This window comes from Falco peregrinus, chromosome 2 (genome assembly GCF_023634155.1).
Source record: "Falco peregrinus isolate bFalPer1 chromosome 2, bFalPer1.pri, whole genome shotgun sequence".
NCBI lineage: Eukaryota > Metazoa > Chordata > Aves > Falconiformes > Falconidae > Falco > Falco peregrinus.
This window is the reverse complement of record NC_073722.1, coordinates 37260902-37287232: the sequence shown is the minus strand read 5'-3', so window position 1 is coordinate 37287232 and position 26331 is coordinate 37260902. Positions and strand designations below refer to the sequence as shown.

General features: G+C 40.3%; 1 protein-coding gene across 2 annotated transcripts; it reads right to left on the bottom strand.

Moving 5' to 3' along the window:
• Nucleotides 1–3694: 3694 nt before the first annotated feature.
• AADAT (aminoadipate aminotransferase) lies at nt 3695–21869 on the bottom strand. 2 transcript variants are annotated; one of them, XM_055796521.1, is made up of 14 exons: nt 21564–21857; nt 20296–20364; nt 18511–18679; nt 17346–17478; nt 16628–16702; nt 15131–15340; nt 14553–14618; nt 13259–13341; nt 11915–12011; nt 10854–10915; nt 8300–8364; nt 6727–6833; nt 5961–6062; nt 3695–4631 (listed from the first exon to the last, which is right to left on the bottom strand). In XM_055796521.1, exons 1-14 carry the CDS (start codon nt 21625–21627, stop codon nt 4590–4592), a joined length of 1344 nt encoding a protein of 447 aa, XP_055652496.1. In that variant the 5' UTR covers nt 21628–21857; the 3' UTR covers nt 3695–4589. The 2 variants fall into 2 exon arrangements, with proteins under 2 accessions (XP_055652496.1, XP_055652497.1); XM_055796522.1 differs by lacking the exons at nt 3695–4631; nt 5961–6062 and adding an exon at nt 10111–10195 and having other exon boundaries at nt 6783–6833; nt 21564–21869.
• Nucleotides 21870–26331: the final 4462 nt, after the last annotated feature.

The window sequence follows — 26331 nt, the reverse complement described above, 5'->3', positions numbered from 1 at the left end:
GCTGATCTGGCATGCATTCATACGCTGAACCGTGCAGAGTACAAAAGCTGTGACATTGTCATTTCTTTAGTGCTGTTGCCCACCACTAATTCAGGATGTGCCTGCATCATCTGCTGGTGCTTACTCCAGTACTATGGAGCCACACAGATACTTAACCGTGTCCTTAGTGGCTAAAGACTGGTAGCAATGTGCACTGAGAAGATGGAGTTTCCTTTCTGCTAACACACCTGCACACCAGGAGGGTTTTAGGACTGGTGGCTCCAGCTGGATCTGGTTAGAAATTCTAGCATACAAAAAGCAGGAGCCAAAATCCTAGGCCACGTCAATGGTTTTCGACCTCTGTTAATGCCCATTTTTTTCAAGGAAAATGTAGGAAAATATTTGTAATCTTTTGAACCTTTTAGGTTCAAAGTTCATTATTCAAATGCAGAGAAAGTTCAAAGTTCTATGTAAATCAAGGAACAGAAATACCTTCATGTTAATTTTTTCCAGATCACATCACAGCATATTCACTTGCTGTATCAACCCGGATCTGATTTAATACAAGTTAAAAATAAAAAAAATATGTAATTTGGAAGGTATTCTCTCAAATTCTGTACAGCTAGCAGGGATTCTTCTAGCAGCAGTCGGATTTGTTAACACATTTCTAGGATAGAAAAGAATCTGAAAAGAATCAGCAAGACTCTTGTCCTTCTCCCATGGTGGTATCCGAACTTTGCAGGGTTACACAATAGCTTCCACAGCCATTACGAGAAAAGTGAGGTCCTGGTAGCAACGTCAGAAGAGTGAAAATTTATGTCTCTTTGTATTTGCAGAGTGCTTTTCATTCAGAATGGTTACAGTTCAAACACTGCAATTGTTCTGTTCCCATCTAAGACACAGTTTACAGTGTGTAGACAGCTCAAAACCTGTTATTAAATAATAAAGAAAACAAGACAGATTAAGACATGCACCAGTAGAGCTCTGTGGAGTTGTGTTAGATATTTTCACAGTGTATCACAAGGCGGATTGCAAAGGCAGAACTGAAAGTACTGCAGATCTGTGAGCCACAAGGTTTTAAAATACAAGGTTCAACACAGAGCAAATTACTTTTAAAGGATGAAGTTTAAAATGAAGCTTGCATTCAGAATTGAGGGGACAGCCCCCCAAAACTAAACCAAGTCTTTTCCATAAAAACTCTATAAATTCTTGGATACCATCACAGATGCTCAGGGACTGACATTCAATTAGATCAAATAATTTCCTGCGTGTTCATGGTTTAACAGAAGAACTCTCATATTGTATACTTGCATACATTCTCTCTTCTAATGAATTCCCCACAAGTCTTTTCTCAATTATTCATTAATAACAGCTGTGCTGAAGGGCTCTCATTTGAAAGTAAATGAGGATATTTTCCTTCAGATCAATGACTTGTGTGAACCAAAAATTTGTAAATGTATTCTATGCAGAAGTTCAGGAATTATGTTGTTGTTATAGTTGGTATTTCCATTCTCCAGGGAAGAACTGCTTCCCCTTGCTACATCTGTAAAACTCGCAAAGCAGAAGTGGGATGCACCATGCAAGTCTAAATGTGTGAAACACCACGTGCACCCATGATATGCATAGGGTGGCTTGGGCTTTATGTGCCTTCTACAGAATTGTTTGGGTCACATACAGTGGCTGTTTGACCGGAATTTCTAGGTGGTTTTCATCTGCCAAAAGTCTGAAAATCCAGTGGAACCAAAGTGTAGGTACAAGAGAATGGGCAGGTAATTGTCCACTCAGAAAGAAGTCTGGAGACCCAGCCTGCCCGGAGCGGCCCGCAGGCCAGGCAGCTCTCTGTAGTGCTGCTGTAAGCTCTTCCACAACTGCCCACACCAAGGTATCATCAGAAGAGACACCCTGAGCCCTTTCCTTCCTCTATATCCTCTCTTCGCCAATGGTAGGTTGTGTCACTTGCATCAGATGGCTTAAACCCAGCTACAAATGACAGGTTTTTTGCTCTTGGATGGATGAAACAGAAAGGGAAACCCAAAACTTCCATTTGCCACATCCCTTCTTTCTATGTGAACCTGTTGCCCATCCTTTGCCTTTGTCTCTAAGCGGCTTCCTCCCGGAACATTTAATCACAGCCAATGCTCTCTCCTGGGAGATCAGAGGCTGTGCTTTAAGAGGTTCAGGGAAAACAGTATCTGCATATAAGATTTCACTGCCATTGTTCAATTTGCATTGTTCAGGACATTAAGTTTAGATGCTTCACCACAGTCAGGGAAAAAAACAAACTCTCTAAATTAAATTAGCTGATAGCAAAAGCATTTAATGTGCAGCAAATGGAACTGCATTTTGCTTACATTCAACTAAGTTTAACTTTTAGATCTCTGAAAATTAAGAGGTGTATTATTCAACACATCACCAATATAAAGCTTGCTTAATAATATTTTGATTGAGTTTTTCTATTTCACATCTGTCTGAATGACAATATGACAACAGCATTTGACAGTGACAGTAGTGTTTGCCTGAGTACTAAAATAGTCTTAAATGATGTTTACATTTATTCCTCTGTAAAAATATGTTATTTTAATTAAACAGACACATCATTCTGTTGTATAAAATGATTTTCTAAATTGAACCCAAGATAAATATTGCCTGATAACAAAGTCAGAGCTTTCAAGATTTCTACAAGTGGTTAAGAAACTGAACTGAAAGGTGAAAACTTGCTGTTAAGCAGCACTGCACAGAAGGCACTGCTAGTTTGGACCCCCCGTTAGCACCATCCAACAGTGTAAAAAGGGAAAAGTTTGTCTTCAAAAACAGCGCTGGTGACCTGGGAACAGCTGTGGGGCTGCAGGCTGTCCCTGCGCTATGGCACCCAGTGGGGTCCGGCTGCCCAAGCTCAGCCCGACTCCATGGCAGGGCTGACCTCATCCACTGCCCCAGCTTGCCTGCCTGCCCGCCTGTGGCAGCCCCATCCTGCTGCTGCCAGGGAGGATTGGAGGGGAACCCAGAGATGTGGCTGGGGTTGCAGATGAGGTGTGGTGGGACAACAGACACAGCCCCACATTTGCAGGAAGGCAGGAGTGATGGACAAATAGGGACCATACCAAGTACTTCAAACCGGTCTGAGAGGAAAGGCATCACATACTGACAGCAACTTGGAGAAAATTAAGTCTGAGAATCATGAGGACTTGACTAAAAGTCACAGTAATCTAGAAGAGGGGAAAGGATAGAGCTTAGATATGCTGCTCAAGAAGCTGCAAAGCACAGAGATGGCTTGGATGTGTGACTAAATTAAAAGGCTTGAGATAGAGATAAAAGGTGATCCTGGGCTGATGGCACTGAAATGATCCTGATGACAGAAGAGGTACTGGGAAAGGCACGTATCTGTGCTAGTTTGTTATGACACATGCTATTTATAACTAGAGGAAATGAAAACTATTGTTAGTACTAAGACTATGACTCTCGTGAAACTTCCAATTAAGCAAGGTTGTGCCTGACCCTTATGTGTTTTTACTCTGAAACTCTGAACACTTGCACATAAAGAAACAACCATATGCTGTTGGTGGAAAACAACAGTGTTTTTTCATCCAAAAAGTAATAAAATTTAAGTCACTAAGCAAGACGGGGAGTCTTGGAAAATCTGTACAGTTAAAACTTTCTGAAGGTTTTGTACATGTTGCCAAGTATTAAATGTTTGTGAAGATAACAACCAAAGGACTAGAGATCAAAACATTTCTTTATTTTTCATTTTGCTTGCTTTGTACATCTGGCAGTGTCAGGGTATTGTCCATTCCACTATGTCCCCTGCTCAGTTACTTACGCTCTCTGTTCAAAAACATGTCTGACTAACTAAGAGCAGAGAGAAGTTCTATTAGCACATCCACATGCCTTTGCAAACCAGAGATTTTCTAACACAGGTACAAAGTAATTATTCACAGACTGAAGTGGAAGCCAGCAATCAGAAAACCTTTTACAAATTTAAGAGAATGAGCTGCAAAACCCATGCAAATTGCAAGGGATCTTAGCCCAATTAGTTTTATTTGTAATCATAGCCTAATTGTGCTGGATCAATTTCAATTTTTTAACATCCCTACATTGCTTTTATCTGACAAAACTTTAGTACAATTAAATACTGATCTTCAAATCTTCAAAACCAGACACCATACAGAAGGACAAGGAAAGTGACATGCAAAAACAATTCCAACATAAGCTGTTGGAGGAATGTATAAATTGGGATTAATAGTGGGTAAGACCACCTCAGGTGCAACTTCCTAAGTAACTGATTTCCCTGTTTCCCAACCCACATGGAACACAAAAGCCAGAACAAAAAATCAATTCAAATCTAACAAAAACATGCCTTTGACAGGAAACGGAACATTTTGGTTTTGAGTGTTTTAGATGTTTCTGAATTGGAATAAATTTAGTAATGCAATGTCCTGTCATAAAAGTTAAGCAAACTTTTTCACTTTCATTTTTTGCCTTTTCAGCTGAAACGATCTAAGGAAACATCCACTGTATTGTGCTTGCTTTTAAAGTGTTCTGATGAAATCCAAATGTTAATAAATATTTTCTGGAGATGATTTGGATTGCTGCAAGAGCTCTATTTAGCTTTTTCACAAAGTTTCTTTTATGAGGTCAGCCAGTCTCTTGAAGGCCTGCAACGACATAGACATGGTTCACACTTAGATTCCAGCAACAGACCAAACCTGTAAAGCTACTAACGCTACCCTAATCATATACAAACTCAGTATTTTATACTGCAAAATTCTGATATTCTCTGTTTCCCTTTTATAACAACATGTATGGCCTTTGGACAAAGGTTCCACTTCTCTGAGAGAAAATAAAGGCAGAGTTTTCTTAAACAGAAAAATGCATAGAGTAATGCTCAAAGGTTGAATAGAGTTCAGCTGCAACTAAACAGTTTTACTTTTAATACAGTAACATAATTTAATAAAAGTTGTACTTTTAAACTAGTGATCCCTGGAAGAGTACCTCTTTTAACTTAAGAGCCTGGAGGCTCCAAAGGTGAAAGAAAAGGTTGAATCGGGAAGCATATGAAAGATAAGATTCGACTGTCAATAGTATGGTTATAAATTACAAAGAAGAAAGAAGAAATACAGAAGAAATACAGAAGAAATACAGAAGAAATACAGAAGAAATACAGAAGAAATACAGAAGAAATACAGAAGAAATACAGAAGAAATACAGAAGAAATACAGAAGAAATACAGAAGAAATACAGAAGAAATACAGAAGAAATACAGAAGAAATACAGAAGAAATACAGAAGAAACAGAAAAACAATTGAAATGCTTATCTGTTACAAACCTTCACAACTGAATGAAAGTACAACTACAAATACTGAGCTGTTTCAAGCACCTGAATCAAATGAGTATTAAATCTGCATAAATGAATGTCTCCTATCTTTCTTCCCACTAACTTTATAGATACAGCTGAATAACATCCAAAATGTTCCAAAAATACAAAGACTAGTTCCTGAGAAATTAAATACAACATGTATGTCAATTGTATGAAAGAAAAACAATATTCTTTCTTATAAACGATTGACAACACACACACAAACCAGATAATTCAATCGCAGGAATGGAAAATCTGGAATATAAGATACATGATGACTCCTAATGCTAAAGCAAATAGCAAAACTTACTCTGACTTCAGTAAAGCCTTTATGAATAATGTCTGGGAGGATTAAGTGTGAGACTCTACATGTAGGAGATACACAGAAAAATTTTAAGTGGTCCTAAAAATTTGGTACCTTTCAGGTCATTTGGATATGAGTAACTTGCCTAAAACCCGGCTAATACTGCTTCAACAGTACTGCTTAATCAACTAAGTACTAAAAAACCTGTACTAATGTCCAATAAAACACAGAAGAAATGAGTAAAATTAAGGGAGTATTACTATGTGAGAAACTGTCTTGATAAGAATGCAAAAAAAAAAAAAAAAAAAAAAAAATCTCACTTACCAGATCCATCTGGGCTGGAGAAGACAGAGAGAAGGAGGCTCTGACATAAGAACTAGGCTCTGAACTATCAATATTGAATGCTCCTCCAGGAACCAGTAACACCTAAGAAAAATCAATTAGCTACCCAGTTATTACCACTTCTACAGTTTTAAAACACTATGTTAACTAAATTTGAGAAGGCTTACTGCTGAAACACTGGTATCAGAACATGGTGTTATGCATTTCTTCTCTTCAAAATAAGAGGCCAAAAATGTGTAACCTGGATTCAGACTTTTCATCATAAAATCAAAGGGCTCTTAGGTTTTGGTTACCTAGGCTGGTGGGTTACCAGATCTGGCTTGTCATCACAATATTTAGAAGCACCAGTGAGATGGGATATAGTTTACTCAGTGCACAGTGATGGCTCTTAAAAATTGTAGAAATAAAATAACTTAATTTGTCTTATTAAAAAGATATTGCGGATAGCGTTCATTCATATAAGTACATATAATAATATTATATATATGTGTTGTATACTTGATATATTCTACTATATATTATAATGGTTTAAATTTAAGCTGATTAAATATCAACATCTGAATACAGACATAAAAATATTTTATTAATGAGTCATTGTGCAACAATGCCTTGACTTGCAGACTCAGTGATGGTGCCCAAGTTCCCCTGCTTTTTTGTGTGCTCAGATGTGCAGATAGATATGGTAAATTTATTTTATCCTTCCCTCGTTTCATTTTAACATCATAAGCCATTACACTATAGGTCATACTTCTTTCTGCAAAGCTTTTTCCATGATCAGCTGCTGTGTATCAGGAACACCCTTAATTTTGATCCACAAGAACATGCCAGCAGCAGGACAGTACCATTCTGCCAAATCTGGAGAGAGAAAGAGAAAAGAAGGGAATCAAGAAAGAAACTTCTGACCCAACTTTAACTGACACATCATAGATTTAGAGATGTTGATTTATTGCTCCAGTGAACTCAAAGGGAATGTAGGCCACAGAGCCAGGATGCCATTTGCCAAATTTAAAGTACTCCAAATCTGTGTGGGCTTACTGCATTTGTGCTGGTTTCCTCAATACTTTTTGTGAAAGTGATTGCTCTGAATTACAGAAATCCCAAACATTAACAAACTTGTATTTGTTGATTATTTCAGATCAAGTAAACAATCTAAAATAATTTTTCTGACGCAGTTTCTAACATCACTTTGACTATCAATATGATTTTAAGTGTAGCAAAGTGCAAAAGCATTTTCCTTTAAGTTTCAATGATTACAGATTTTTCCCCAAAGCAAAGGAGAGCCTAGGAGTTATGAAGAGGATGGGAAGGCCTAGAGAATTTGTCTTATATTGTGTGTGCAGACTTACTGTATACCTTTTGTTTACCTAGAATTCTTTACCTGGTTTTGGACATATTTTTGAAGAGACTATTTATTTGACTTGACATCTTCTCCAGCTCCTCCTTGATGTACTTAACCATTATATCTACAAAATAAAGGTCTGTCTTCCATAGTATTATGGCTTCTATTACTAGAAAACATGAAGACCCTGTAGTCTTTTACATGAGTACATACTCACAATACAGTTTAAGGTAGCCCAGTGCTATTACATTGTTTTGATACTTGGGGAATTGAGACAGAGAGGGCCTACCTAGGTCAACAACCCAGGGTTGTTCAGAGCCATGTAAAAAAGAAATACTTCATATCCAAAAACCTGGAATTATTAACAGCATGTATATTAATGACTGTGTGGTGCCCAAGTACTCATGTCCCATGGAAGCAACATCTAAGGCAGGTAAGCAGTTCTTAAGCAGTTATTGCTGATTCCACTTCAGACTGACTAAAAGGAGTGAGGAGTGAGTCACTAATTGTAATGGCAGAATTGTTGATCAAATTCTTTCTATGCTCCACGATTAACCGCTTTTAAAAGAGGACATTTAAAACTGATTTCTGACAAAAAAAATTATCGCTACTACTACATCAATTGTTTATATCTTCTTTTAAATTAAGGCCACTATCTCTGGCTATTTCAGATGGAGATTTTTAAAGACAGATTTTACACATAAAAAGTATAAGAACATAGTGGAGTGAAATATATGCTCTTTGTAAACTGTTTTATACAGTAACGTGGTGAGCTTTTTTCTCATCACCATCTTCTTGTCCCACCAGAAAAGCATGAAAACAGCAGCACTAGATAATTTGTCCCAAGCTTAATATTTAATGTCATTGATTTGCTTATAATGCTTATATGTCACTTCAGTCAAGAGCTGAACTTTACTGATTATCAAAGAAGATAAACAGCTAGAAAAAAATTTAAGTAATTAGCTGTGTTGCACTCACTGACCTTTTAACCACTTCTCAGCAGCAATGAGCATTGCATCCCGCTGGGCCCTGTAGAACTCCACCACTCTGAAAGTAAATTATCAATTCAAAGTCATGATCTCATAGCACTTTAGAGTCCATTTGTTTCCAAAGGCAGAAACAAAGCTTTTCTACCTGAACAACCTAAGTGCACATTTAATGGAAACGTTAAGTATATCCTAGATGGGCACAACTGAGTATACTGCGTGTATAAAATGTTGTACATGTATCAGAGAAGTCCTGAATGCTTCAGCTTTGTCTCTAACAAAGCACTGATCAACCAGACAGAGGAAGTGCTTGTGTGGCTGCTTCTTAAGCTTTACGTATGTCATAGAAACTTTATATATTATATCTATGCTGTCTATTCTATCAGTGGATACAAGTCCTGTTAGTAGTATTTACTGCACAAAGCAGAAGAAAATTAAGGACTTGCACATATGCAAAAGCACAGACTTAATCTTTGTGCATTTGAGTTGAATTTGTGTAATAGTAACACATGGAAATGCTATTTCACAAGGTAAAAAGCAAATCATATGATGAACCTGGAATGACTATTTGCCAGCTTCCCCTTTTCTAAACTTTTGAACCCATCTGCTCCACACCTGAACTAAAACATCCCAATAACTCAACCTCTTACTAGGGAAAATGACCCTAACCCAAGTTTCAACATAGACAAATCTTGTGCAGTGGCTTTTGTTAACATGAGAAGTGCTGTGCAATGGGAAACACCACAGAAATGCTTGATAGAAAGTTCGTAAATCAAATGCAAATGTGTTCCCATCTCTGTAGAGAAAAACATATTAAGTACTTTTACTACTAATTTTATCATTTTTAAAAAATATTCTCTAAACCAATAGCTTTGCTTTCTGGATTTATTTTATTATACCTGATAAGACAAACACCACCGCAGGCTTATATAGTTTTGAGACTCAGCCTGCATCAATTGTTACATTCTGCATGAAATAGTAAATCTCACTTACACAGTTTTTACCATTCACAAATTCTGTTGTGAGTTTTTTGCCTTTCTGTTATTATTTTACTTTCATGTTGGAATGGCATTGTAAAGTGTTAGACAGACAAGACTTCCACCAAAATGTAGCTGCTCCAAACAACAAACTAGCTCCAACTCAAAAGCATGACCTAACACACGGGTCCTCAAACTTTTTAAACCAGGGGCTGGCACACAGATGAAGTGGCAGGCAGTCATCTGCGGCTGCTTGGTTCCTCCCCCCCCCCCCAACCCCCAGCAGGGGGGGGGTGGGGTGGATTGAGCACCCTGGGGGCCTTATCTGGCCCACAGGCCATAGTTTGAGGACCCCTGACCTAACGAGTTGACTTTGTCCAAATGAAATCCCCTGGAAGATATTCCAATCAGCTGTTGGGCCTCATCAATAAATCACCTGACAACTGAGTCTAGAAGGTTATAAAGGGCTGTGGCTACACTATGGCACCCTGCAGCACTATTTTCATTAGCTTGAGAGGAAGAACGGCCTGTTGCCTTGAACAAGGATGTCTTTTGGCCTACAAGAAAAGAAGTGGTGTATTTTGTATATATCTTTTGAACTGCTGAAAGTTGAGCAGAAGCAGAGTCCAAGTTTCACTGCAAAGACTATCTTTATGTTCCTAATTCTTAAAACAAGGCAAAACTAGGGCTGGTGTGTCTGCTTTGGTTTGGTTTTTTTTTTGTTTTGGATTTTTTTAAAATGCTAGTTTACAGAAGGGACAACAGGCAGGTGCTCGGGGACGAGAGGCTGTTACAGTGAAACGTAAAAACTTTGTCCATGCTTTGCTCACATTCCTCTTATAGGCCTCTGCAGAGTGTAGCACACTCCCACTGAAGTAGCAAGCTTGGAGTTCTAATGGCATCCGAGTATGGCATCTGAAATGAAGCATGGACAGTCAAGAGAAACTATGCTCCTCCAGCATAATAAACTAAAAACAAATGTGTGTTAGTCAGTACCTAAGAAATGCCTTGCTCAATTAGACCTTAGCCCAGTGTTCTGTCTTCGAGTGGTGATAAAGGTAATGCTTAGCGAGTGTAGGTGAACCTCACTGCTCTCTGTAGAACATTCTATCGGCACCCAAAATCATTAGATTAAGGGTGCTAGAGGGTGAATGCCTGCTCAGTTAGTGAGGCAAGAACTGCCTTTATAGAAGCTATGCTGCCTTTTTCTTAATAAATTATGTGCCTAGCAATCTTAGCCTTTGCTACACAGCCTACTGCTTTAGCAGGGATGAAAACTTTATTCTCTGACTTGGAGCTCCTAGTACCCTCTTGTGTTCCCTTCAGATGGGAGCTGCATAATGGCTGCGCCAGCAGACTGGCGGACTGTTGTGGTAGGTTACATGCCCTGACCTGCATGTCTGCAACTTCACTCTGAGCTCCTTCAGGACTCTTGTGTGAATAATGTCAGTCTTGGTGACCTGGCTTATGTTTGCCCTAATACTTCTGACCTCCTTACTGCGAAGAATGTTTTATGTAGGTCACAAGAAGCAGAATGATAGATGATGGGATTCAGCATATGACATGACCCTACCTGTCTATATGCTCCAAGAAACCCTTTTCTCCCCATTGCTGAAGCAGCTGAGATATCATAATCTAAAGAAATAAGACACATCATCAATACCATATTTTAAACAGAACTGTTTGCAATCACCAAAAGATACATAGCCTGCTGCAATAATCAAAATTCCACACAGGCAAGAAATTGCACGTGGGGTCTCTTGGAGCCCTTTATAAACAGAGGTCGTAACAGCAACAGGCCATTGTAGTCCATGTTACTGCTGCCTTCAAGGATCATGGCAGTGTTTGGAAGTTGAGTTGCAGAGAGGGAAAAAATGGATGGAAAGCTAAATATGGTAATCAGGGAGAAAAAGGAAGGCAATGTATATTGCTTTACCTTCCCGCCCATGTCAGCCTGTCTAATACTGCCTCTATGATGAACTAATGGAGCTGGAAGATGGCAGCCATATTTAGGTGTGCTCAGTGTCTCCTTTCCTTATTACTAACCATAAAGGGGCTGTAGTTGGCAGTCTGCTTTGCAATGTCTTTGTGGGCTGACAGTATTGTTCTAATTGCAAAGCAGAATGAACACCAGAAAAAATCTAAGTGCTTCTTCCAATGTACACTTTACATTGAGGTTTTTCGAGTGAACCTATCAGCAGGAGATAAGAAGCACTTTAAACCTTGATTCTTGAGATCTGAGGGTTAAGGGCATAATAGCTGTGCTTTCCATGCACTGAGACACCCTATAGCAGGGGTCCTTAAACTTTTTAAACAGGGGGCCAGCGTGCAGATGCAGTGGCAGGCAGTCATCTGCGGCTGCTTGGTTTCCCCCTCCAACCCCCGGCGGGGGGGGGGCCGGATTGAGGACCCTGGAGGGCCGTATCTGGCCTGCGGGCCGTAGTTTGAGGACCCCTGCCCTATAGCTTTGGTTGTAATTTCTATGGTGGTCTCTCTTCCTTCAGCAGAATTGAGAATGTATGTGCTTATTATAAACAAAATTGCAAAAGTGCTAAGCTGTTCGTTTGTGGTTTCTTACAACTTGGAATATGTTATATTTCCCAAATACATTTCAGTTGGCAGTTTGATACTTGCCTGTGTGAAAGTGCTGGTGTGCATTGTTGAAACCTGAATGTGCAGAATGACTCTGTCGATAAGAGGCTTGGGACCTGTCAGAAAACCTATTCTTAACCTAGAGGGGGCAGAAAAAAAAGTTACGACAGAAATGCAATATGATATACTTTGTGTGAGTTACGGTTTAACTTCTAAGTGGGAAAATGTGTAAGCATTCCATTGATATTGTAAGGGTCTTTATGCATTTAAGTTCATCTGTATCTTAATACTGCCCTAAGCCCCAGGCTTATGCAACTTATGAGCTCAGTATCAAAGTAATGAAATAAAAACATTTAAGGGTTTTTAATGCTTATAGTAGCTTCTTAGTTCTGAGACTTGAGGACATATCCCACATTTGTAAGCTTTCCTCTGCAACCATAAAGATTACATGAATCAAAGGGAAGGAAAGATAGGTTTGCACATAATGAAATATCATGAATGCTTAGGCTTTATGAAAACAGATGGAAAGTGGCAAACAGCTTTATTCTTTCACTCCCTTTCAGTACTGCAGGCTAACTGGAATTTAGACTGATATATTAGTTTCTTATTCATGCTTCAATTCTTACAACCCATCTTTTTTTCTCTGAAGAAAAATAGAACCAATAAGCTCATATGTATCTTTGACAAAGATAAAATTGCATCATCCCTTTTTGCAGTATCACTTCTAAAAGTGCAATCACACTTAGCATCATGTTGTCTCCTCACTTTCTCAGGGATGGGGTTATAATCCACTAGCTGCCAGTGCAGAATTCACATTACTTTCTTGTATCTATTAGGATAATAAAGAAAAGCAAGTTAAAAATCAAAAGTGTTGACTTGTGTGAAATGGAAAAAAGCCAGCTTAGGTTTTTGGACAGGTGGAAACAACCTGAAAGAACTGTGAGGCTAGAAGAAGAGAGATCAGTATAACCCTATAAATAGTTTGAGAATGATGCCATCCTCTCTCTTCTATATTACAAGTTCAGGGAGCCTGCAGGAATGGTAAGGAGATAGGAGAAATAGAAAAAGAAGAGAAAAGCTCCTAGGAGTTCCTGGAACAGAGCTGGAATCCAGCATCTGTCCTTCTGCCTAGATGGTGTCTGCAAGAGTGGGTGGCCTGGGGACAGTGACGTAACTATTGGTATCGGAAGAGAAACAGAATCTGGAGTTAAATGACTGCCAAGAAATAACATCAAAAGTGAGTGGACTGAGAAAAGCTGTAGATCCAAAAGTACATTCCAGAATTAGATGAAAAAACACTATGACATGTCTGATCATTTTGCATGAAGTATTAGTCTTGTGCCTTAAATGAACAGGCAATGCTGAGCAGTCTGAAGCTGGCCTTACCCAGATGAGAGAATTTTAGAGAAAGAGTCAGTCCTGATAACTCGGCCATCCACATCCATTGAGAGGAAAGTTGGAGCCCATGGCTTGGAAGAAAAATAAAAAATAAAATTCAAGGTGCAAGTAAGGATTATGATGGAATTATTTTCTTTACTATGAAGACATAATTAATTTCTTAAAGAAATATTTCAGTAGTAAATATCTTACGGATGTGCATTCCAAGGAAAAAAATGCAGTAACTTGCTGACAAGTGATTGTTTCGGCTAGCTGTCTAAGATGCGATTACAGTATTCTATGAAAGTCATCAAGAAACTGGCCTTGTTATTTTTTGATGCTTAGCCCACTGTTCAGCATACAAGTGCTCAGTTCAAGTTTTGGTATTATGCCATAAGCAGGAGAAAGAAATAACCACTTCTCTGCCAAGATATCTTTTTATGGAGTAAGCAGATACTATAATTTCTAAGATGGGTCCCTGTAGCTTCTAGCTTTACCTTAAAAAGGGAAATCAGATGATATGACCAAATTTTGATCTGAGTTCAGCATAGTTTTTTCCTTATCAAGAATTCTACTTTTATACCTTTTCCCCTACGCTCTCTAACAAAGCCATACAATGCTGTTCAATGAGCAAGGGAAGCAGTTTTATTGCCTCCTCCCATAGAGACATATTTTAAAATAAAAATACTGAACTTTAGCTTCTACCAATGTTTTACTGCTTTCTAAGACCAGCTTTTATTCCTGAAGTTAGGTACTTCGGCAGATTGAGCAACTGTAGATCCATGCATAAAGACAGATCAACACTCCATAGTTACCTGTTTAGGGAAAATTTACATGAAGGAGGGAAGCTGCCTACTCAGTGCTACTTTCTGTGGTATCTGGGAGAACTCTCTCAGGTTCTTCAAAAGACTAAGGGGTAAAAATGGGATGTAGTAGATTGGGAGTAGGCAGCCTTCCACTGAATGTAAGACTGGGCTGAAAGGAACATTAAGAGGCTGCTATTTTCAAGTGCTGATTCAGCGGCGTACTTGTTTTGCTCTGGAGGCAAAGTTTGACATTCTCTGACTACTGAAGGAAATTCTGTCCTGTGTAAGGCTTGAGGAATTTGAAACAGTGATTAACAGAGCTGATGCAATAAAATGCCACAAAGGGGACAGCAACTAAAAGTAGCCTAGACTGTGAAGCCTGTAACTACCTTGGTGGGACGTGAAGAAGGAGCATACAGCAAGATCCATGGCTCAAACCTTAGTTCTCTCCTGGACCAGAAAAGATGTTACTAAGGAGTATGGAAGAAAAAAATTACCTTTTCAAACTGAAGAAAGTAGTAAGGATCATCTTCTATTATGAGGAAATCATATTTTCTTGCAAGCTAAAGAAATGAACAGAAAGTAAAGATTTGTTAAAATGTGAGGACACTGAATCCATTTCTTCCTATACCCTGGGCCTATTACCAGGATCATAATATTATTCTATGGATTGTTCATTCACTGTATACAAGGCCCTATCAAGAGAATCTTTCAAATGCCCAATTTGGACATCAAGCAATTATAAGAGTAAGCCTGGTACCTGCTGTACAAGGACACATGTACGTAACTGAAGGTCTGTTCCATGTAGTGTGAAAACTTGCAGTAAGTCCAGTTAGAAGACCACGGCAAAGGCAGCAGGCGGCAACGGGCTACTATTGCAAAAACAATTTATCTAATGCATAGTCCACCTCTGAAGAGTTGTCATGGAACAGGTTATGCTAGAAACAAGTTCTAGGAGGAATATCTACTGGACCAATAATGGGCCAAAATACCATATGTGGGGTATCCTCGACTGAATTGAGATTGACATTTATCTGTTTCTGCCTACAAGATTCACAAGGCCCCAGCTACATACCTGATAAATCTCCTTCTTGCGCTCTGTGGTCAGAGAGTTTCCAGTTGGGTTGCACCCATTCGGAACAGTGTACAGGAATTTGGGGAGGTGGTGGCTACGTTTTTTTATGTCTTCTGGACTCCAAGTAGATAAAATTTCTTTTAGAGCTTTTGGAATAATGCCATGTTGGTCACTAGGAACGTTAATTATGTTACAACCCAAGGGTCTCAGCTGTTGATAGGAGGAACAAAACTGTCATAATCCAGTCATTCAAAGGTCTTCCTTTTATCATCAGCATCGTAAAATTTCATTGCAAAGTCTTTCTGACTTAGTAGCTACGTCAAACTCCATTTGCTCATGATTCAAAAGAAAGTTTGTCTGAATTTGCTGTGAGGCTTGTCAAATTTACCACATCACTCCTTATTTGCCCTTTTAAGACAACTGAGAAGAAATGGGTACCTCCTATGTTCAACTGTTGCTCTTCTCTAGGAAATCAGACATGGTTTTGCAAGCAGAAAGGGATTTTGTAAATTTGAACTGTGTTCTTTCAGGACTCCTCATGGTCTCACCACAGGTAGTAAGTTCAGAGCACCTTCATTTCCTACTGACAATTTACACTCTACTTCAGTGGAAATGCCAGAACTATAAGATACTCCTCACTGACAAAGGGCAAAGTATCTGTTCGCAATAGATACATTCCGCAATATAAAGGAGAATGAAATGATGCTACTGCAGTGACCTGTTGACAGCAGTATGAAAAAATACAGGCAAAATACCAACAAAAAAGCATGCTGTCTCCTCTGGAATTTCAATCTGTACCATGTAATGCTCTGCATTTTTAAGTAAAAATGCAAGATGCTGCATTGTCAAAATATATTCCTAACAACATATATTTCATTAGAAAAGATGCATTCAAACTTAGCACAGCAAACAGTAATAAAATTTGTTTTGATGCAAGGGGAGAGTAGACAAATGTTGTGGTATATTATCTGTTCCAACCCTTCTTACAGGTAGGCATTCTGAGCTGACATTTAATTACACACTGGTTATGTTACTTTTCAGAAGTAAACTTTTGTGTAGTTCTTACTAATTCACATTTTTGCACTCATATGTTTCAAGCATATTCCAGTTTTATACTGTTTATGTCATGGGCTGCTTATTATACCATAGCTACATTTCAGGTGAATGTGCTGACATCTCAAAATACCCAGTTGTCACACATTTGCTTCAACCTGACCAGGTTGTGATGGCTTGCTTTCCAATCCCAAATGTGACCTCAGCCCTTGAATGAACTAGGATTTTGGAAGAGTAACTTCACTCCTGGGAATAGCTTTTATAGAACTTTTAGTAGAAAAACTTCTATGAATTAATATTCATGAACTTGACAGGACTAATGGTAAAAACTTGATTCTAAGATATGTTTTTACAGTAAATACAGACAGTGTATATAAGCATGCAGATAAGATACTAAATTACTGTTTCAAATGTATCAGTGTTTTGTAGCTAAAGAATACTTACAGCTGCTAGTGTCCCAGAGTATGTAGGTGCATCCAATAGGATGTTGTCCCCAGGATTAATGAGCATTTCAAACACCTGTAAAAGAAGAGTATCTTAGATTGTGACATTCTTGTACACATGCTTCATACTTCTGATTTCCTCATATGATTAAAAATCTTGGTATTAGTAATTGCCTAACCATTTAACATGCCATCTGTGAGAAAAGCAATGAACAAATGAGAAAATGCTGCTTTTGAGGCAAATGAAGCTGGGTAATCAGCTAGAGGATACCAATTTGAGAAGGAAAGGCAGTGCTTTACTATAAAACAGAAACAGTGCTTCAGTTACAGAAAGGATCAACTACACAGCAGTGAGAGAGGATTGGAAAGGGTAATTATTTACGGAAGGCTAATATAATTAGAATTGAGTTATGGTAAAGCAAATAATATACCTATGTACTTATTATTGTACTAAAGTAACATTAAATGATACCTTACAGCATGTTTTCTGACAGGCTCTTTAGTTTACCTGAAGTCATGCAGTCCTGACAGATGAGACTGCCACGCCAGTTTTATTTCAGCTCTATTACCTTGCATTCATAATACTGTGAGACATATATTTAACAAAGTGCCCTGCATATAGTTATATAGTAGCACTTCATGCTGTGTGTAACTGAACTGATGGAGGAATAAACATCGCTGAAAGAAATGCATTTAATGTATGAAGCTTTTGGTCTTACTTTACACAAGCCTTCCTGGCTGCCTGTTGTGATGCACACTTCCATTTGTCCTTGCTCAGGACTGTAGTTGGCTGTAGGGGGATTATGTAGATGCCTCTGGAAATCCTTTAGCCAAGCCAGCAGCTCTGGAATCCTGAAACATGAATAAAATAAGGTGTATCTAACATCTATAGGCCAAAGCTAGGCTGTTCCTCTAAATCATTGCTTAATCTAGCACAGGGTCCTCAGTCTGATTTCAGTGTCACATAGATACACATAGATGCTGATTTTATACCTGCCTTACCAAATGAAGAAACATTTATCTTATTTTTCTATGGAAGAGCAGAAATGAATATCTGTTGGTCCATACACTAAACTATCATACTGAAATCTGGGTGGAAGTGATTTGCTAAGGATGGAATAGGGGAGGAGGCTGAACAATGTCTACTCCTAGAAGTGATCTTTTCATACTCAAATGTGGCAATGTGACAAAGCTTGCAATACTGCTAGTAATAGGCTACAGATACTCAGGATTTCTGAAACTCTTTTCAAAAAATGTCTTAAGATCTTGTAGAATGTCCACAAATGGCTAAGTTAATTGAAATATTAAGAGAAGCCTTAACTTCACTGATTAATGCCCTGCATGCCTTTCTGTGTACCTAAATATTTTTGCAAACCTGTCACAAGCCTGACTCAGTGCTGTCTGCTGGGGAGCTCACATTAGAGCTAAAGTAACTTAATGGCATGCAATTTTTGTACTAAAAATGACATTACTATAAATATCTTCATTCAACTACCACAAGTAGTACATACTGACTTTAATATAGGGTACCAAATAGTCCGGAATATGGAAACTATGTATTGCAGTGTAGTAGCTTACTGTAAAACACAAAATGATTCCTCCTGGTGATTTGGGAGTCTGAATTCTCAAATACTAACAGCCAGGAAATGCTCTGGCTTGAGAATTACTAGTGTTAGGGTTTTTTTTTTAATTACACATCTGCTCACAACTTTCCACTTAAACCAAAATGTAAATAGTCAGGCAAATTGAAAGATGTTAAACCTGGTTCTGTAAAACAGGTTTTACAAACATGTTTTAAAAACACAGGTGAATTAATGCAATAGTAAAGGATTTTATAATCCTTTGATTTTGGTATCTTGAAGTGCAAGCAGCTGTGACTGATACCCGGCTGAGGCTGAGTACTGCAGAGCCCGCTTCATCAGATCTTCCCCAATCTCAACAGCCGTTCCATGTCTGATGGCAACAGTAGCCCTCTTAAAGGGAAAAACACTAGGGTTTGGTGCCCCTCCAGCCAGAGAGATGAGAGATGGAGGAGACTTCTGCATCAATTCAGCTAGAGTAAAGGGAGAAGACCTTGGTTACAATTTGATTATTTGCAACATTGATCATATAGTCAGCATTTAAGTCCAGAGAAGTTTGTTCCATTTTTCACTTTAACTGTCTTGAATTCAAAATGATCATTAATTCTTTTTAAATTCACCTTTCTACTTGGATTACATTGGGGGAAGGGGGGGAAGACATGGGTGAGACAGACCAAACAAAAAAAAAAATCTGTTTAAAAACCCCTATTTATAATTTATTTTAAATCTGGATTGTTCTACTATTACTAAAACTTCTTCTGTAACTGATGTCTTTAAGCTTCAAGAATTTAAAACCTTAACGATCTTCTGTTTAGAGTGACTTGGAATGATTGCCTTTGTTTTTTGTTTAGTCTCACTTTAGCTGAAGTGGCAGTAGTGCAGCTACACTGATAATTACATGTAAGATTATAGCTTTTCCATAAGGGAGTGGGAACATTTCTGGCAGCCCAGCTTTAGCAACAGAGGCACCGTGTAAATAATTCAGTAAGAAGAAAATGTTAGCAACTCTTGCTTTAAAGACCCAGTTTCACAATCATTCAAGTCCAGTCTATGCAGCCCAGATTGGACCTCAGTCCAGCAAGGGCACTTGACTGCATTAAATCTAAAAGTTTACATTATGGCATTCATGCCGGCTTGGTAGTTTTACATCAGATATGAGAAGAAAGATGGCATCAGATTTGGTTTAAAGCCTCCAGTTACTGAGTTTATTCTCAACTACTTACTAGCAAACTTGAATAGGGGGAGTTAATTCTTATCAGTTTATCGATATGGGTCATGTCTGTGACTTTTGGTCTGGTAAAGAGATTTACTTTGTCATCAAAACTGCAGCCTCCATGTGTCTTTCTGCACAAGCTCTGCTACTTCTCTGTTACGATGTGTATCAGTGTATCACTTGAAAATGTAAGAGACTGACTATAGTGAATTACTTGACTTAGCTGTACCTGTATGAAGCATTTTAAGCAGAACAGCAAATGCCAACCGCTTACCAAGAGAGGAAATCGACCCCTGAAGGCTTAACTAGTGATGTATGTCTCATGCTCTGATTCTGTCAGGTCCCTGTAGGTTTCAACTGAGTAAACAAGTAGTAGGTAGTTAACCTTTTCTATCTGTCACACAGAAGACTATGTAACATGGTAGCCTAATGATAGCGTAATATAGAAAGGGAAAATGTAGTAACACTGAGGGGGTGCTGAGGAATTTATGGACTTTAACAGGATACAGGAAAGCTAGGTGGAAAGCAACATGGTGCTGGGACTGAATTTCAAGTCATTAGCAGTTGCTTGTTCCTGGACAACCGGCATAAATTCAGTAGCAAACTGTGCCAAAAGCCCTGCTTCAGAGGCAGTAGCAAAGATTTTTCAGAAGCACGTTGAAGTGACAATACTATTTCTTTTATCTGGATGGGTTTCTGAAGTGGTTCAAGGCTATACACTTTATTCTTCTTTACACCTGCTTGACATCTCAACTTGCCAAACGTGAAAGCTGTTAACTGGCCTTGCTTGTCAGCTTGCAGCACGGTTTTCTTTCAAGCCCAGAACACAGAATGACACCCTTCCAGAAAACCTGGCAAGAATGGGCATATACTCACTGAGAAGTCTTATTGGAGACGCTTTTCTTGCTGCACTCACAGTGGTTATGAACCGAGAGTAATTCATATCTATGGACAAAAAGTAATTAGCTGGACATGAAGCTAGAAAAGTGAACAGGAATGCCAGTGCTTTTTTGTATGTGCATCTCCCACAAGTAATGCTTCCAATTCATCATCTCCATAGACATACTCTATCATAAATTAAATGTCAACTTACGTTAAAATCAGTGCTGGAAATTATTTTCCATTTTGAATTAATTGGAAAGTTTTCAAATTCGTATGGGTGCTGTCACAGCCTCCCAGTGACACTTGGTGCAGAGAGATGAGGCCAAATGCTGTTATTTTGATAAACACAAATAGCAGTGCAGCTTTGATCTGGGGAATTTGTTGGTGTGCTGGTGAAGAGGCAAAGGCCCCTTTCCCTCACCTTTACTGCCACCTGTGGAGTTCTAAAGGCAGATTACAAATCTGAAGAGCTGTCAGATCTTAAACAGCCATCAGTTTATTTTAGTAATATTTTTTTTTTTAGTAAGAATCCAGCTTTATTTAGCTGCATTAAGTATTCCGTTTGAAGTATGGTAACGACTGCAAGCCATCATTATGAGTTGCAACACTTGTCAGGTTAAGAGGAGGTTTGGTTTTTGTTGTGGTATGGTGTGTTTGGGTTTTTTTTTTAAGGATAATTAAGGACATCTTTCAGAATGCTTCAGATGAGTGTTTCCCCCCGCTTCTTCCCGGTGCCCACAGGTTCACTGGGCAGTGACCTGCGCTCCCGCAGGCACCAGGCGGCCCGTCCCCACCGTGACGCTGCCCCCCCCGAAGAAGGGGGTCGCGGGAGGGGGGTGAAGGGCAGAGACCCCGGCGTTTTGACCGCCGCTTCCGAGCGCGCCTCTACTGCAGTCACGGAAAACAATCCTCTAGCAACCGCAGCAACGCGCATGTGCCGGCAGTTATTAAAAATCATCTGGAAAGCGAGGCTGCTTTAAATGAAAATAAAAACACAAAGCCCCACCCCGTTCTTGCTAAAAATACCGTTCCTCGCTGCCCTCGCCCCCAGCGCGCTCCCCCCGCGGAGCCACGCCGGAGCGTTCCAGGGGGGCCTGCGGCAGCGCGGCGCCCCCTCCCCCAGGCGGCTCCCAGGCCGCCCTGGCGCTGCCCCCTGCTCCCGGAGGGGGCTCGGCGTCCCCAGCGGCGCGACCCGCCCGCCCCCGCGCTCCCCCGCGGCGCAGGGCCCGGCGCCGGCCCTCGGCACGGCGGCGCGCACCTACCGGCAGGACGGCGCGGAGCCGGCGGCGGCCGGGGAGGGCAGCGGCTGCCCGCGCTGCTGGGCATGTGCAGGCCCGCCCGCGCAGACGGGCGCCGGGGCGGCCCCCGGGCGGGGCGGCGAGCGGCCCCCGGGGCGGCTCCCTCGGCCGGCGGCTGGGCGGCGGGCCGCGGCAGGGCCTGCTCGGCGCGGCGGGCTGCCTGCGGAGCGCGGTCGGTAGCGGCGGGCGGCGCCCGCTGAGCCGGTTTGGGCGCCCACTCTGGGTAGATCCGTGCAAAAGGCGTAAACCGCACGGCTCCGCCGTCCGTCCCTGCTGCGTGGTGGCCCCAAGGCGGGCTGCGGCTCCGGGTGCGCTGGGCCTGCCGCCGGCCTGGGGCGCCGCGGGGGGAAGCGGAGGAGAACGTGGGACCTCTCGTCACTTTCCATCTGGAAGGGCGGGTGTGTGGATGTGGGGTGTTCGGTCAGTATGCCAGTTTTTAAGTAAAGTGTTTAAAAATCGCTAGAAAGAGGGAGCACGGAGGAGCAGAGCTAAGCCTGGTGTTGCAGACCTCGCTAGGGCAGCCGTGGCTGTGAAGGAGTGACCGCGGGCATTGTTTTCCTTACGCTCGAAGCTTTGTAAAGCGGCGTAAAGCCAGCTTGCGTCCTGCTGCTTCATGGGGCTGGCACCTCTGGAGCTGCGTGGGATGAAGGAACTTACTTCTGTTAAAGCATAACAAAAATGTTCCCGTTCTTCAACCAAATTATGCTCTTAAGCCACTTTATCATATCTTCACTAAACCTGCTGCTGATAAAAGGAAGCAGGATTTGGATTAGAATTTGAAGTGGGATGTCTGAAAGTAAATGTTTTTCACAGACGCAGGATCAATGAAAGGAAAAGCAGAATCAGCTGTGTTGTGACATGTCCCCTCCTCTCTGGGTGTCACATGTTGCTGTATGTGCAATATCCTTAACTGCAGCTGCTGCTGCTGCTTGGAAAAAAAAACCAGAGACCCAGTGTCATTTTCTGGTCATGGCTTGGGACTTCTGCACTTCAGGGCTGCTGCAGACCTTCCTCCGGAGTGCAAAATGGAAGAGAGGGGTCTAGGTATTACACAGTCTAAAAAACCAGTGCAGGGATAGTCAAGATCAGGCATGCTTTGCAGCATGTTAGCTTCCTAGTTAGCTTGGGGGCAGGAGAGTAAAAGTGCTGGAAGGGGAGAGCACTGGAGTGTTTCTAGGCTTTAAACCAGTAAATAACCAGGATTTAAGGCGCCCAGTGCTTAAAGCGCTTTTTAACTGGCACCTTCCAACACCTGCTTGAGGCAAAGCTGAGGTATGAGATCAAAATGGCTCTAGCAAAAAAGAGGAGCTGCTGTAACAAGTTAACTTTTTTCCTCTTTAATTTGGGTGACTTTGTGCAGTGTCCAGATCTGCTGAAAGGCTGCATGATTGGATGGAGTGGATTGAAATCGAAATGGATTTCCTTCCTAGTTTGTAATGTATGTGAGGAAGGATGGTTTGCTTAGTTGGTATGTGAACATTGTTACACTGAAAAATCAATTTTTGTTACCAACTTTCATGGCCTGAAGAATTTAAAATTTAGGTAATTGCCTTCTAATGGTGTGATGTACAGATAAGAATAAGAGATGGGTATATAAATAGGAAATAACCGAGAGAATGACAACCTGTAAGAAAACCACCGAGTGTATTGACTGTGTCCCCAAGCAGCCACAAATGGAGAGATACCAAACTTCTGTGGGGAGCTGGCTGTGAAAAAACCAGCTGAATCTGAGCTGCTTTTTGTGTAATCCTGTTTCATTTCCACACTGTCAATGTCACAGTTTGTGGCACCAACTGAAGCCCAGAGAAGTCAAAAGAAAGATTTCTATTGATTTCTGTGGGCTTTGTCTGGTCTCTTAGCCAATTACAGTGTCATCCTAATGAAACAAATTAAATAAATAAATAAATTAGTGTACAGTTTATATTCCTTAGCAACCACAAGTTGAGTGCTCTGTTTTTCTGCTGTTTAAGAATAGTTATTTCCTCGCTGTCTTTGTGTGTTATGGGCACACTTAGAACAATGCTATTTGGTGTTAGTCTTAGCTAATTTGTGAAGCACTGGTAAGGACCACATGTAGTTGTTTCTTATGGGAAATATCTTCTGTTGTCTGAAAATGTATTCTGCCTCTCTCCAAAATCTCTACGCGCTGAGGCTAAGCTAGGTCCAGTTATGTGTTTCAAAAACCATGAGCAAACAGAACAAAAAACCCTAAAGCAATTTGACTTAAAAGAACAAGGAAATTAGGCAACTAATGTTCCTGCACTATTTCCTTCTGCCCTAAGGACTTCAGAAATTCCAAAAGAGTATTCATTTTAAGAGGACCAAGAGGAAAGCAAAGAATTGAGACAGTAAACACCAAAATTCAGCTGAGATGCTGGTTTTGTGACTGTTTCCAATTTTACCGTTAAGTGTAAATAACCCTAAGAAGCTGCAATGTAGCCTGGGATACTATAATTTTAGTAGTTTTAGAGCATGTTTGCTCTGTAAGATTTGTTGAGTGCCCTCTTTGGAGTGATAATTTCACATCTATTAGATGTGAGTCTGTGACAAGTATGACAGTGTCTACAGAGGACCTAGTTAGGAGCAAAACTACAAGAAGACTTAAAACCGAAGTGGTTGTGGTCCCAGCGATGTAGGAGTTGCCCTGGAAAAGCCTGGTTTGTGAGCGCGCAGCGGCCCTCCTTGACCATGAGATGGCGCATATGCACTTCCTTTCCAGGTAGTGAACTCGAACTAAATAAAAATTTCAGATAAAATCATATTGGCATATTTTATTTGACTGTAACTGCTTCACTGCAGGCAGTTTCCGAAACTCGAAATTAAGAGTCCCACCTGAACAGCTTGGCTATCTGCATTTCAATTAATGGGTCAAATTTCGGCCAGTAATGTTTATTACTAGTTGGAGGCAACAGAATTAAAAAGTGCTGCTGTCAAAATAGCGTTATGATGTGAAGGTGGAAATTTTAACGTGACGAATTGGAATAGCTGCCCATGAGAAAATCGCATAAGACCAGAAAATGCATAAGTGTGAGATCAGCCATTTTAAACATCAGAAGCAAATTGTTGCTGCCGAGGGCTGCCTTCCACTGGAAAAGTGCTGACTTTGGCAGTACCTTTGTGTTTGCAGAACTCCCTGTATGCAGCAAACCATCACTGATGTGCAGCAGCCACGAAGATCAGGAAGCTTTCAGCAGTGCAGAACAGTTTGAATCTAGGAGGTGAACGTCCGCTGGCATGTAAAGATCAGAGGTACCTTTTTTCCTGTGGGAAGCTAAAACTGCTAGAAGAGTGTTGGCTCTGTGTCTGGAGAGAATTAGTGGGAGAGATGAGATGTTAGTTGTCCTTTGGCTTGCAGTTTACTTGAGTAATTTCCTGACTCTTTGTCTTCACTGTAAGCTCTTGAGAAAGTAACTCTTGTCCTTCCTTTATGTAGTGCCTTTTTCAGTGGGACCCTGATCTTGCTGGCCAATAATCAGAGCTACTGCAAAACAAGTAGAATGCTGTCACTTGCTCCTCTTCCTCTCTTTTAAGGCAACTGCATAGCAAAACCCATTTAAAGTGTTATTTAGCTAGGGTTTTAGAACTTGATGCATCCCAAAAATGAGAGAGGGATTAGGGAACAGTGAAGAAAGATTCTTAAACAGCTACAAATCCTGCTGCCTGTCCAAATAAAGAGCAGCCTAGGCTCACCTGTATGCTTTGAACACTTATTGACCACCTTAGAGTTCAGCAGACATTCATATGTCTGTGTGCTTTCTGCTGGTGCTCATTTTGTTAAATTTTTTTCCTTTTTCCCTTTTTTTTTTTTTTTTCCCCTGACACTGTCAGGTGAAAGTAATGGGACTTCCATGGTATTCATAATATTCATAGCAGCTGTCAAATGGTACTCTGAGTGAAAGACAAGGTTCTGCAGAGTCACAGCTGTCTTGTATATGTTTGAAGCAGCCCTCTATGCTTGAAAGGTGCTTTCACCCAGACATGTAGCAATCTTATTCTCTGATTGACATCCTTTCCCCCCCCCCCCCCCCTTTTTTTTTTAGTGTACCAGGACTGTCATTATTGCTTCCATCTTTGCTTTTTTCTGATCAAGCAGAGAGGAAAGCATGATAACTAGAAAAACACAGTTTTCTAGATATTCTAGTACCAACTCTAGAAAAGCTGACCTTCACAGTAATGTATTCCTCAAAAACAGTTGCTTGTTCCAGAATGTGTTGCTCTGATTAGCTGTCTAATACAATTAAATGTTTTCCTTAGACATGCGTCAGACACTTAATGTGCTTTTTTAAAAAAAAAAAAAGCCAGGAGTGATATTTTTCAGATCACTTTGTGCATGCTATGGAAACTGAAATTGGATGGAGCAAAGATCAATAATGTATCCAGTTAATACACTAACGTATGAATGAAATGAATCATAAGAAATGAAATGACTTCTCCTGACAATCTTGAAATAAATGCTGTTCCATAATACCTCAGTCTTGTCAATTTGAATTTATATTATCGGCAAACAGTTGCTGACATGTGAACTCTATTGTGTAAATCTCCCAGGAAGTTGGGTACTCATTATTATTTACAACATGTGTTATTCCCTAGGCTCAATCTTTATTACCCATTTTCATTTAGTGCAGGCAAAAGAGTTTTTCTGCCCTGGCCTTGTATGTTCTTCTGTTCCTAGCAAGGTCATATGTTTTAGTCTGATGCAAGAGTGGCATGAAGTAAGGAATGATCCTGAAGG

What these genes read in the sequence shown, in the direction of transcription:
- AADAT (XM_055796521.1), bottom strand. Translation starts at nt 21,627, where the DNA reads ATGCCCAGCAGCGCGGGCAGCCGCTGCCCTCCCCGGCCGCCGCCGGCT. An exon ending in GTCTCCAATAAGACTTCTCA is followed by an intron (nt 18,680 to 20,295) that starts GTGAGTATATGC and finishes CCTTTACTCTAG; the next exon opens with CTGAATTGATGCAGAAGTCT. An exon ending in ACACCAGCACTTTCACACAG is followed by an intron (nt 10,916 to 11,914) that starts GCAAGTATCAAA and finishes TTATTTCTTTAG; the next exon opens with ATTATGATATCTCAGCTGCT.